At 46.7% G+C, this 13029-nt stretch overlaps 2 protein-coding genes across 3 annotated transcripts in view; one reads left to right on the top strand and one right to left on the bottom strand.

Annotated features, from left to right (window-relative positions):
- Positions 1-13029, top strand: part of PHF21B (PHD finger protein 21B) — a 553372-nt gene that overhangs the window by 235120 nt on the left and 305223 nt on the right. The window lies entirely within an intron of this gene.
- Positions 1-13029, bottom strand: part of LOC137560789 (uncharacterized) — a 308947-nt gene that overhangs the window by 44267 nt on the left and 251651 nt on the right. Inside the window, exons 16-17 of the mRNA XM_068271931.1 lie at positions 11845-11976; positions 1228-1314 (exon numbers count right to left, since the gene is read on the bottom strand). Coding sequence (XP_068128032.1) covers positions 1228-1314; positions 11845-11976 — 219 coding nt within the window. The remainder of the gene's footprint in view (positions 1-1227; positions 1315-11844; positions 11977-13029) is intronic.

Here is a 13029-nt window from a genome sequence, read left to right as displayed (position 1 = left end):
TAAAAAGAGAAATTAAAACTGCTCAGTCTTCAGGGCCTGCCAGACCTCGGCAGGACCATCAGTAATGGAAGGCGTACAAAAATAAAATGGGGCATCTGACTAGTAAGTTAAAGTGGATCCGAGATAAACTTTTACTCATTGCATAATTGTGTTCCTTTCATATACTGTAGTTTATAGTGTATTCCTAATTCCCTATAAACTAAACAAGCCTCGCCCACAGCTTTTTTCAGAGAGCCTTGGCACTCAGTCCCAGGTAGCAAGGGCTTATGGGAGCTCAGTCTGGGCAGGAGGAGGAGGAGGTTACTAGCCAGAGATTTCAGAGGCAGAGGGGAGGAGGGAGGAGGAGAGGGGACTGAATTTGCACACAGGCAAGCTGATAGCATCTCCAGCCCTCAGCCTGTGACAATGTGACAAACAGAACATGGCTGCCCTCATTGTATCACAGCAATAAATAATCATAAACGTCTAAAGCTGTTTGCAGCTAGATATGCTGTGTAAACCATCTCAACTTTAGATAAGATATACAGTATAGACAAGTTATTTGTTATAGTAACTTTTTCATCTCGGATTCGCTTTAAGATTTCCAAGTCTTCATGCATGTCTGCTTTCCCTGCCCTGCCACACCAGAAACTGTGCAGTCTCATTTCTGTGGCTGCAGATACAAAATTTCAAGCTGCTCCGTTCTCTATCCCACTGCTGTCATTGATGAATCGTCAGCTCTGTAGGCTAATGCAATACCGAGCAGGACTGTCAGGCTTTGTTCGCTGCCATGAGCGATTTCAGTTTTAGATGTGATTTTCGATTTTGTGAGCGTTTTTTTTCCCTCTCCCGCCGCTCCACTGCCCTGTACGATTTTATGCAAAGCGCTTTTGCAGAGCGATTCCGTTTTTTCTCTCCCTGAGGTCAGTCAGGAAGTGAACTCTGACTCAGAAAATAATAAATACAATGTATGTAAATACAAATGCGAACACAATCCCCAGATATATATATAAAAAAAAAAAAATGATTTGTGAGCGTTTTGCGTTTTTCCTATACCTTCCGTTGTAGCAAAATCGCCCTGAAAATGGTACATGCATCGCTTTTGTGAACGGAAAGCAGACTAAATACGCTATGAACTATCCCATAAGGATTCATTGCACAAGGTATTTAGGATGCTTTCCAAAGTCACCAGCGCTAAAAAATAAAAGCGCAAAATGCCCCCAGTAAGCCAGGCAGTGTGACACTCACCTTATAACTGGCTTAAATATCTTCCAGAGAACTTTGATGAAGTTAGTTGGATGCACCACATACAGGGCCTTCAGGTTCTTCTTGTATCTGAAACAGAAAACAAAAGTTAATTCTCCATTTCCCTTTCAGTTTTGTATTGCTTGAGGCAGGGGGAATTGCTTTATCCAGGTCCAGTGTGAGGGAGAAGGACTTACAGGTCAGGCCATGCTAAGACATAGACAAGCTAGGCAGGAGCCTAGGGTGCCATGTCCTAGACAACTGAGGTCAGGGACTCGGGGAGCAGATTAAAATTGTTGCATTATTTAGAAGTTCACTTTTTTTTCCCCCTGAGATCCAGGGCTACTGAGAGCAATCACGAAACTCAGTGTCACACAAGGCATGACATCAGTATTATTATTATTAAATTATTAAATATCATGAACCACTTGAGAACCACAGTTTTAAACCCCCCCCCTAAAGACCAGGCCATTTTTTGCTTAATTGGCCACGGCAGGTTTAAGGGCTCGCTGAGGGCAGCACAACTCAGCACACAAGTGATCACCCCCCCTTTTCTCCCCACCAACAGAGCTTTCTGCTGGTGGCGTCTGATTCCCCCCCACCCCCGTGTTTATTTTGTTTTTTTGTGAAAATATTTGGTTTTTTTTTTGTATTAAATTTACGTATTTATTTATTTTACCTCCCTCCCTCCCCCCAGCCAGCCAATTACGGTGATCGGCTGTTATAGGCTTCAGCCTATGAAGGCCGATCTCTCTCCTGTGTCCCATGGGGACAGCCATGTCACACGGCTGTCCCCGGTACAGCGCTGCTATAGATTGCAGCGCTGTACTATGCTAATAGACGGCCAAGTGGAGATGAGCGCGTGATCTCCTGCAAAAGCCAGACCCAGGACTTGACGCCAATTGGCGTTAGGCAGTCCTTGGGCTGCCACCGCGGTTACGCCCATTGGCGTGACGCAGTTGGTCTTCAGGTAGTTAAGGGCTCTTTCACATCTGAACCCGTTTTGTGCGTTTTAACGCAAAAAGTCAAAACTTTGCATTAACCAAGGTTTCTGCCTCTTTGTGCCTGCCCTCTCCCATCCTATGAGTAACTTTCATCGATTATCTACAGCATCTATGCTCAATAGACTATATTTTTCTACATATATTATACATTATATCTTCAAATTCCTAAACAAAGAACTGTGTTTTCAAATTCATGCTGTCCATCCATACATCTCTGTGTAAGGACAATTCAGTCTATACAGGCCCTTTGATCTCTGCAGGATACCAGCCACAGCTGACAACGTTCACACCTTGACTCTAAATAGGACCTATCTCAGCAGGAGCCCTGAGCTGTCTCTTGTCCATCCTAATGTGTAAACATCAATATTCAGCAGAGAGACTTCTAGCTGTATACCAACCAAGAAATAACTATCCAATTGACAAATCCACAATAATTCTACTGAAGTCTGTTGGAATCTTCAGAAAGACAAAGAGGCTCGAGAGGACGTGGGAAAAGATATTCTTCACCGCAGAACCAAAATAACTCTGTGACAAAATCTACAGAGTACACCCAGCCAACAACCCTAATAGCTCCAGCACAATCCTGCAGAGATGACAGCCACACATCTGGAGACTGTTCTGTCTTGGAGTCATCAATCTCAGACCCTAGCTCCCAGGGTAGCCCCATCAAGGCTGTCCTCTGTAATGTCAGATCGATAAACAACAAAACAGCAATCATACATGATCTAATAGAGTCTTCTGATCTGGCCTGCCTGACTGAAACCTGGCTTTCTGAACCAGTTGGCCCCACCCTGGAGGCTGCCGTGCCAACAAACTATTCCGTGATATACTGCAACAGGAAAGAACGCAGGGGAGGAGGGGTTGCACTTTGCTTTAGATCAGCTTTGAAAATCAGACCACTTACTGTAGGTCCTACCAACTCGTTTGAATGCTTGGGGGTGCAACTTTCAGCTGAGAAAAACATTAACATATTGCTGATCTACCGCCCACCAGAAAAACACTCAGACTTCCTTAAAGGGAAGGTTCGGGGAGGGCTGTAAAAAAATAAAAATAAAAATCCACTTACCTGGGGCTTCCTCCAGCCCGTGGCAGGCAGGAGGTGCCCTCGCCGCCGCTCCGCAGGCTCCCGGTGGCCGACCCGACCTGGCCAGGCCGGCTGCCAGGTCGGGCTCTTCTGCGCTCCAAATGCCGGCACTTCTGCGTCCCACGCGGACGCGCTGACGTCATCGGACGTCCGCCGGGCTGTACTGCGCAGGCGCAGTAGTTCTGCGCATGCGCAGTACAGCCCGGCGGACGTCCGATGACGTCAGCGCGTCCGCGTGGGACGCAGAAGTGCCGGCATTTGGAGCGCAGAAGAGCCCGACCTGGCAGCCGGCCTGGTCGGGTCGGCCACCGGAGGCCACCGGGAGCCTGCGGAGCGGCGGCGAGGGCACCTCCTGCCTGCCACGGGCTGGAGGAAGCCCCAGGTAAGTGGATTTTGATTTTTATTTTTTTACAGCCCTCCCCGAACCTTCCCTTTAAGGAACTTGTAGACCTCCTATGCAACCTAACACTGGAACACCCCAGATGGATTGTTCTTGGAGATTTCAATACATGGGTGGATGACTCCTCTTCAAAACTTGGAATAGAGCTACCTCGTGCCTTACATGAACTGGGCTTCCTCCAATCAATCAGCTCTGCTACTCACTGGAAAGGCCACACTCTGGACCTTATATTCCATACTGGGCTGTCAATAGCCAATGTGGAAATTAATCCTGTTGCCTGGACAGACCATCACACTATCCACTTCTCCCTCTCAATACCAGCTGTCAAACACCAGGTCAAGAATCAAATAAAATATCGCCACTTAAAAGGGCTAACACCTCAACATATCCGAGATAACCTTAGCTTTGATGAATTGACTGACTCCAGCTTGGACCCTGATACTCTGGTGTTTAAATACAACAAATGTGTGTCCTCCACCTTTGAGACCATTGCTCCTCTGCGCACCAAATATCTTACTCCACACCATCATGCACAGTGGTTTGATAACGCTATAAAAGAGCTGAAAAGACAAGGCCGAAAACTTGAGAGACTGTGGCGCAAATCTCAGTCCCCAGAAGACAAACATGCCTTAATCCTTGTTACGATTCTTGTGGTATCATCTCTTGCCTGCTGGTGGTGGTATTGAGTTGGACTGCCCTGGACTTCCACTATCCACCAGCAGGTGGCTTATCATTGCATCTAAGGACTTGCAGTTCTTTGTATGGCCTGCAGAGGCCTCTAATGTGTCTCTGATCAACTACCACCAGCTGCTTCCTATTACATGGACTATATAAGTCTGCCTCTTCCTGCAAGTCATTGCCAGTTTTCCTTGTTACAGGTCTGAGTCTCTGGTCACCCCTGTTCCTGATACCTGGTTTCTTGCACCCTGCCCTGTGATCTGATTATCTGCTACTGAACCTCTGCTTGTCCTGACTCTGCTTATGCTTACTCCTCTGTACCTTGTATGTATCTGATTACCTGTTGCTGACTTTATTCCGTTTTGACCTGTCTTTGCCTGCTCCTTTTGATACCGCGTTGTTGTATATAATTGCTTGTACATATATATCTCGTGCACACCGTTTGTAAATAGATAGTTAGATAGTTAGGGGTTATATATTTTGTCACTGCTTCCCGGGTTATTTGTGTATATATTGTGTGCTGTGCATATATGGTATGGTATTTACATTCACGCTTGTATGTATGCTTGCATTATTGCATTTGCAATAAAACATTATTTTTGCACCTTAATTCCTGGTTCCAGTGTCTGTATGCTGCAAACTGTGGTCAAACCCTGTTTCTCCGTTCAGGCCCCTGACAATCCTCCACTTGAAGAGCTACCAAAAGGTAATCACGGGAAAAAAATCATCCTTTCTATCACAAGAGATTGCAAATGCAGTTAACAAACCAGCCCAACTGTTCCGCACAGTGGAAAAACTCTGCAACCCGGCATGTCAAAAACTTAACATCGAGTCTTCAAAGGACCTCTGTGACCAATTTGCCCATTTCTTCACAGACAAAGTCTCCGCTATAAGGTCCGCCATCCAACTTACAGCATCTGAGCCTAATATAGCGCCGAAGACCATTAGCAGAGACAATGTAACACCTTGGTCAAACTTCAAAGAAATTGATGAAGAAGTCACATCAAGCATCCTCCTTCACGTCCGCCTAACTACCTGTGACCTAGATCCTGGCCCAACACAGTTCATGTTGAACTGCCCCGACCTGTTCGTACCGGTATTCCTAAAAATTGTTAACTGTTCCGTAAAATCAGGGATATTTCCTGCTTTACTGAAGGAAGCAATCATCAGGCCTCTCCTCAAAAAACCCTCCCTCGACCCAGATGCAATGACCAGCTACAGACCTGTCTCTAACCTCCCCTTTCTGGGCAAGCTAATTGAAAAAGCTGTTTACCTCCAGCTAGAAGCCAAAATCCTACAAAACAACAGTTACGACCCATTCCAGTCTGGCTTCAGGAAACACCACAGCACTGAAACTGCCCTCATCCAAATATGCAACCACCTGCTCATGGCAAGAGACAGAGGAGAGTGCTCCATCCTCATACTGCTAGACCTTTCTGCAGCCTTTGATACAGTTGACCATGACATCTTGATAAACAGGCTACAGGAATAATGCGGCATTGATGGCATAGTTCTTCAGTGGTTCCAATCCTTCTTGAGTGGCAGAACCCACAAAGTGTCTATGGGGCCCTTCCTGTCCACCCCTGTATCACTTAAGTATGGGGTGCCCCAGGGCTCAATCCTCTCTCCCCTGCTTTTCACGATTTACATGTTACCGCTGGGAAAACTAATCCAAAAACATGGCCTGACATACCACTGCTATGCAGACGACACCCAACTATATCTTTCCTTCAAGCCTGGTGTGACAGACCCAACTCTAACTATAAACGCCTGCTTACGTGAACTACAGCAATGGATGAATGACAACTGGCTGAAACTAAATGCAGACAAAACTGAAGTCCTTCTGATAGGAGGGCAGAGCATGATAACAAAACAACTTAACTTGCAGTCTTCACCACTGGGAATAGGAGGCACGGATCTGCGCAGCTCTGATCATGTGCGTAGCCTGGGAGTTCTAATTGATTTGGATTTAAACTTCAGAACTCAAATCTCTGCTGTGGTGAAATCATCCTATTTTCACCTGAAGAACATTGCAAAAATCAAGCACCTCATACCCCCAGAAGATCTGCCAACCTTAGTCCACGCCTTCATCACATCCCGACTGGACTACTGCAATGCTCTCTACACTGGCCTTCCAAAAAAGGTCTTGTACCGACTACAGCTGATACAGAATACTGCTGCCAGACTGCTAACCAACCAACCCCGTCACTGCCACATAACGCCAGTCCTGCACTCCCTTCACTGGCTACCTATAGAATGGAGGGTCCTATTCAAGATCGGCCTACTGACATTTAAATCCCTGAATAATTTAGGCCCTGGATACATGAAAGATATGTTGCAGCTGCGTAGCAATCCCCGCATTCTCAGATCAACAGGTTCTAATAATCTAGTCATACCCAGAGTCCACTTGGAAACTTTTGGTCCAGAGCCTTCTGTCATGCTGCCCCTACGTTTTGGAACTCCTTACCTCAACAGATCAGGACAGCTCCATCCCTGGACGTGTTTAAATCCAGACTGAAAACCCACCTGTTCAGTTTGGCATTTGCAGAAATATAACTTTTGTTGTGTGAATACTTCATCCTACTAATTACTGAATCTGAGAGAGCCTAAGCGCTTTGAGTCCTATGGGAGAAAAGCGCTATAGAAATGTTATTGTATTGTATTGTATTGTAAAATGAAAGTCCACAGACTCCTTTTACCTTTCACACCCGACGTTGTGTTTTCATGCGTTGCGGTTTGAAGCACCCGGGAGCTTTTAATCATTGGGAGCCGGCGTTTTCCCGTCGGGTGAATTCATTACTACCGCCGCTGATTGTGTCACAGCGCAGCATCCCGACGACACGCCGCAGGCCATAACGCGTGCAGGAGAACGGCTCCTGCACGCATTCACAGATGTGTAAGAGCCCTAAGGCAGGCAACACACTAGGCAGCTACGCTAGCAGCGGCGAAAACACACATAATGCAAGTCAATGGGCCGCATGAAAAACGCATATACTTGCATTCTGCAATGTGCGTTTTTTAAAAACTCTGGTTGTTTCATATTTTGTTTCATATTTTTCAAAAATGCACATAATGAAAGTCAATGGTAACGCAACGGTATTGCGTTTTATATACATTTTGCATGCGTTTTTATATGTAATTTTCTTTAAAAAAAAAGTTTGATGATGTATTGCTGTTTTCTATTGACCTAGTGAGTGATATGTGTAAAACGCATAAAGGAAAAAAACAAAAAAAAAACCCACATACATAACACATTTTGCGTTTTGTATATGCAAACCGCAAACGCATTAAAATGCATGCAAAACGCAAGAAAAACGCATGTGCGGGGAAAAAAAAACCAAATACACAGAAAATGCACATAAAATGCACAAACGCATATGCATCAAAACGCTACATTTTCTGCACCGCCAAGTGTGCACCCAGCCTAATACAAATGCTTACATGATTGATCTGGGCCCCATTTGTAACAATTCTGGACATGCTTTCATCGATTTACACCAACACTGTGAGAAATGTGCTGGCTTTGTACTTCTATTCTTATTCTTGTCAAGTTGCAATGCATCCTGCTTTGTGCTGCTGATTACTCATGCAGGGATATGAGAGTTATTGGGACAGTTATGTGCAGGATGTACATACTAAATGCAAATGTACTGATTTGACAGTGAATGTGTGTGTTGGGGAGGGGGGGCGGCTCGGCTGAAATCGCTCATGAGCCGCCCATCCACTCCCCCCACGCAATCACGTGCCCGTCGCCGATAGCATCCTGCACGTTTCAGTTTTTCAAGAACTGTACATGCGACTATTGCCCAAAGTTGCCGGGTTAACAGAGACGCCAGCGGGACCACGGAGGGGACCCAGAGGACGTCGAGGGACCTCGCGGGCTACGAGGGGCTAGAGGAAGCCCCAGGTAAGTACAGATTCTGTTTATTTTTTGTGTTCAGGGTCCCTTTAAGCAATACCAGTTGCCAGCCCTGCCGATTCTCTGCCTCTAATACTTTTAGCCATAGACCCTGAATAAGCATGCAGCAGATCAGATGCTCCGACTGAAGTGTGACTGGATTAGCTGCGTGCAGCAGATTTGTTTCAGGTGTGTGATTCAGACACTACTGCAGTCAAAGAGATCAGCAGGGTTGCCAGGCAACTGGTATTGTTAAAAATGAAATAAATATGGCAGCCCCCATATTCTTCTCACTTCAGTTGTCTTTTAGAGCTCTTTCACACTGGGGCGGTGTGGCAAATTGCCACACTGCTCCCACAGCCTAATGTAATCCAATGGGGAAGTTCTTACTTCCCACGTTGCGGTACGCTGTTCCAGAAGTGCCTAATCTAACGCTAGCGCAGAACTACATTACCGTGTGGAACCCGTGGCGATCTGCGTCGGCCCAGAAGTCATGATAATTGAGGCTTTTAAGAAAGTTGACGTCGCGGCGCGCATGCGCAGAAATGTGTTTTTACAATATGCTTCCGAATACCCGAGGCAGGAAGTGACCGCAAGAACTTGGACTTCCTGCTTGGCTGGTGGCCAGACAGGGAACACTGGCCCTGATTCACTAACCAGCGCTAAGCTGGTTAAATTGCTTTAAGATCTAGTGGGCGCAAACCACGGAGTTAAGTGGTTTGCGCCCACACATCACGCACAGCCCATTGCAGTGCGCGCGCAGCCGGTACTAGTGCGCGGTGCGACGATAACGTCATACACCCGCTGCCCTGTAAACGTCGCACCCGGTGCAATGAATACGGCGTATCGGGTCCCCCCGAAACAGCGCATCAGTGCACCACTTCGGGGGCACCCAATGCGCCGTTTTCGTCCGATGCTTACAGGGCAGTGGGTGCGACGTTATCGTTATTGTCGCACCGCGCACTATTACCAGCTGCAATGGGCTGTGCGCGATGTAGCTTTGCACGGCTATTACTGCCCGCAAAGCTACATTTCGGGTACTGAGTGGCTTTTCACACTGGCGCTAATACTTAGCGCTGGTTAGTGAATCAAGCCCACTGTATACTAACGTTGTGTTCCCTGAAGGCGTGTTTTTGGCGGTGTGATGCGGTGGGCGCGCTACACTACCACCAGTTTGCAATGTGAAACCAGCCTCAAAGATGAAAAGGGGGTGGGGCCTGCATGAAGCAGGTCAGGATTCACATGCACAAGGGTCAGCCTGATCCCTCTACAGCTCTGCGGATAGAATAATAATAATAATAATATTATAGAGCCAGGCTCTGGGCCTCCGCCATCACACCAGTCACACCGGCCTCCATTCTCACATCCCTTTGAAGAGCGCACATCTGAGACGCGCGGTCCCCACATCACTGTGACATTATCGGGGTAATTTGTCCCCCGTCTCTGATGTCCCTCAGGCCTGTGATCACTGTGTCGCGGCAGCGGAATTGTCACACAACAGCCGGAGAGCCCATCAAAGACTTGCGGGGAAATTGCTGCGCTTCTTAATAACGCTGTAGCCCGATAAGATGAAAGGAGTGCCGGTCGGGCCCGCGTGGTGTGCGAGTCATCTCAGGACGCTCCCACCTCTCAGATGGGGACGGTGAAATACAGGGGGCGGCCCACACAGCAGATCTATAGAGAGTCTCTGGCAGGGAACACACTTAGCAGAACCACATGTGTTTTCCACTATATGCTATGGGGAAAACGTATGCAATTCTGCTAAGTGTGTTCCCTGCCTCTGGAATAAGGGTGCGTACAGACATGCGACTATAGTCGTTTAAAACGATTGTTACCGACGGCATTGCCCAACGATCGTTCGTAAAAAGTGCACAAACGATCATTAAAACGACCGACCAACAAGATATGTCGTTGGTAAAGAACGATCCATTCTGCCAGATCTTTTCCAACGACCATCGTTCAAAAAGTAATGTCTACACAACGATCGGTCGTTGATCGTTCGTTCTCAAAGCTTTGCACATGCTCAAACAGTTCTTTTTGACACTTGTGTTTGAAATCAGTTTATACATCATGTTGCGCACGCAACGCTCCTTCCAAGATCGTTCGTACACGAACGATGTTCAAAGTAGCCTTTATTCAAACGATCATCGGCCGATACCTCCTTTAACATCGTTCGTCGTTCAGAACGAACGATCGTTATCGTATGTCTGTACGTACCCTAAGGGGAACAATGAAGTAACAAGTCTGGCCTTAAAGGGCAACTGAAGTGAGAAGAATATGAAGGCTGCCATATATATTTCCTTTTAAACAATACCACTTGCCAGGCAGTCCTGCTAATCTATTTGGCGGCAGTAGTGTCTGAATAACACCAGAAACAAACATGCAGCTAATCTTGTCAGATCTGATAATGTCAGAAACACCTGATCTGCTGCATGCTTGTTCAGGGGCTATGGCTAAAGGTATTAGAGGCAGAGGAACAGTAGGATAGCCAGGCAACCGGTATTGCCCATTTCCACTTGTGCGGTGCAAACTCGTTGCGGAAAACGCAAAAACTCATTTGCATGCAGATGCAAATTCGTACGCTAATTGTACTGCGAATTCACGTACGTTTTTGCATATTTCTGTGTCTGTGTCTGTGTGCTTTTACATTGATTTTAGGTGAAAACGTACGCGAATGGAAACGCATGGAAAATTCGCATAGTGAAAACGCATGTGAATTTCCTATTAATTACATTGCATGCGAATGGGCACACCACCTTGCTGTGTGTGAATTCTGATGGCTCTGCTGTGCAGATTTTTCCTGCACAGCAAACCGCACAGATTGGAGGAGAGAACACAGGATCATAGTGACCACAATTCAGAAATGGCACAGGTAGCCTGCATGACTCCACCCATAATATATGTGGCCAACAAAACATCTGCTCTTCAGGGGAGGTGCCATGACTCCCCCACACCCATATGTGTGACTAACAAAACATCTGCTCTTCAGGGGAGGTACCATGACTCCCCCACACCCATAATATGTGTGGCCAACACAACATCTGCTCTCCAGGTGAGGTGCCATGACTCCCCCACACCCATAATATGTGTGGCCAACACAACATCTGCTCTTCAGGGGAGGTGCCATGACTCCCCTACACCCATAATATATGTGGCCAACACAACATCTGCTCTTCAGGGGAGGTGCCATGACTCCCCCACACCCATAATATGTGTGGCCAACACAACATCTGCTCTCCAGGGGAGGTGCCATGACTCCCCCACACCCATAATATGTGTGGCCAACACAACATCTGCTCTTCAGGGGAGGTGCCATGACTCCCCCACACCCATAATATGTGTGGCCAACACAACATCTGCTCTTCAGGGGAGGTGCCATGACTCCCACACACCCATAATATATGTGGCCAACAAAACATCTGCTCTTCAGGGGAGGTGCCATGACTCCCCTACACCTATAATATTTGCTCTGCAGGGCTGGGCCCCATGACGCCTCCCACCCATAATATGTGTGGCTACAACACAGACAGACACACACTTTATATAACTAACGTACTTCCTGTCGAATGCCTTATAGGCGCTCTGCAGCCAGCTGAGGGACGGCTTGTTGCGACTGTTTAGGCCGTAGTGGAAATAGACGACCGTGTAATCATTCTCCACATATTGATCTAATGTATATTTTAGGTATCTGCGAAGAAAAGATTAAGAACAAGGACAGGTTATTGACAACAAACAAAGATCGACATTCCATTTGGTAACTTGTCTGTATTATCAGAGTTGCTAGGCCACACCAACACCCATAGCTCCCAACTGTCCCTCTCTTTGTGAGCCCTGTCCCTCTTTCCTCCTCATTTGTCCCTCTTTCAGGACTTTGTCCCTTTCTATGTAAATATATGTATTTCTCTACTAAAAAAATGTGATTGACTCTAAACTTTATTCCCATCCTATAAATTGATATATTACTAATTTTAAAATGTTAATATGAAGGAAAATGAACCAGGATAGAAAGGACCAGTGTGGTTTGAATTATAAAACAACATTTTTCTTATGAAATCTTTATGGTATGCGTGATTAGAAGTGTGACGGGGGCGTGATCAGGGGCGGGGCAGGGGCATGGCTTAAGTGTCCCTCTTTCTCATCTCAAAAAGTTGGGAGGTATACACACCCAGTGACAGCCCTGCATCCCCCATGATGGCTGACAAACGCTCAAGATCAGAGGACATATGGGGTGCAACCGAGAATGCTGGAAACTCAAGATAGGATTTACAGTGGAGAGAGAACGTCAGAGAGGCTGGGAATGGGATTAAAAAAGTAGATTGACAGTGTTTCACATTTTAGGACTAAAAGATGGCCTCAATTCACTAAGCTTATTTCCTGTCTTTAATAATGTTTCTGAGCTGTGTCTAGAGCTATCACCATGGTGATAAGGCATGTAGTATTCAGGAAACATTTTACCTCAGGCAAACCTAATGTTAACTCTTCAGTCTTTAAAGAGACTCTGTAACATTCAAAACATCCCCTGGGGGGTACTCACCTCGGGTGGGGGAAGCCTCCGGATCCTAATGAGGCTTCCCACGCCGTCCTCTGTCCCACGGGGGTCTCTCCGCAGCCCTCCGAACAGCCGGCGACTGTGCCGACTGTCATTTCAATATTTACCTTTGCTGGCTCCAGCGGGGGCGCTGTGGCGGCTTTCCATTCCGAACTACACGGAAATACCCGATCTCATTCGGGTCCGCTCTAC

The sequence above is a fragment of the Hyperolius riggenbachi genome, chromosome 3 (genome assembly GCF_040937935.1).
Source record: "Hyperolius riggenbachi isolate aHypRig1 chromosome 3, aHypRig1.pri, whole genome shotgun sequence".
Classification (NCBI taxonomy): Eukaryota; Metazoa; Chordata; class Amphibia; order Anura; family Hyperoliidae; genus Hyperolius; species Hyperolius riggenbachi.
This window is presented reverse-complemented; position numbering and strand designations above follow the sequence as displayed.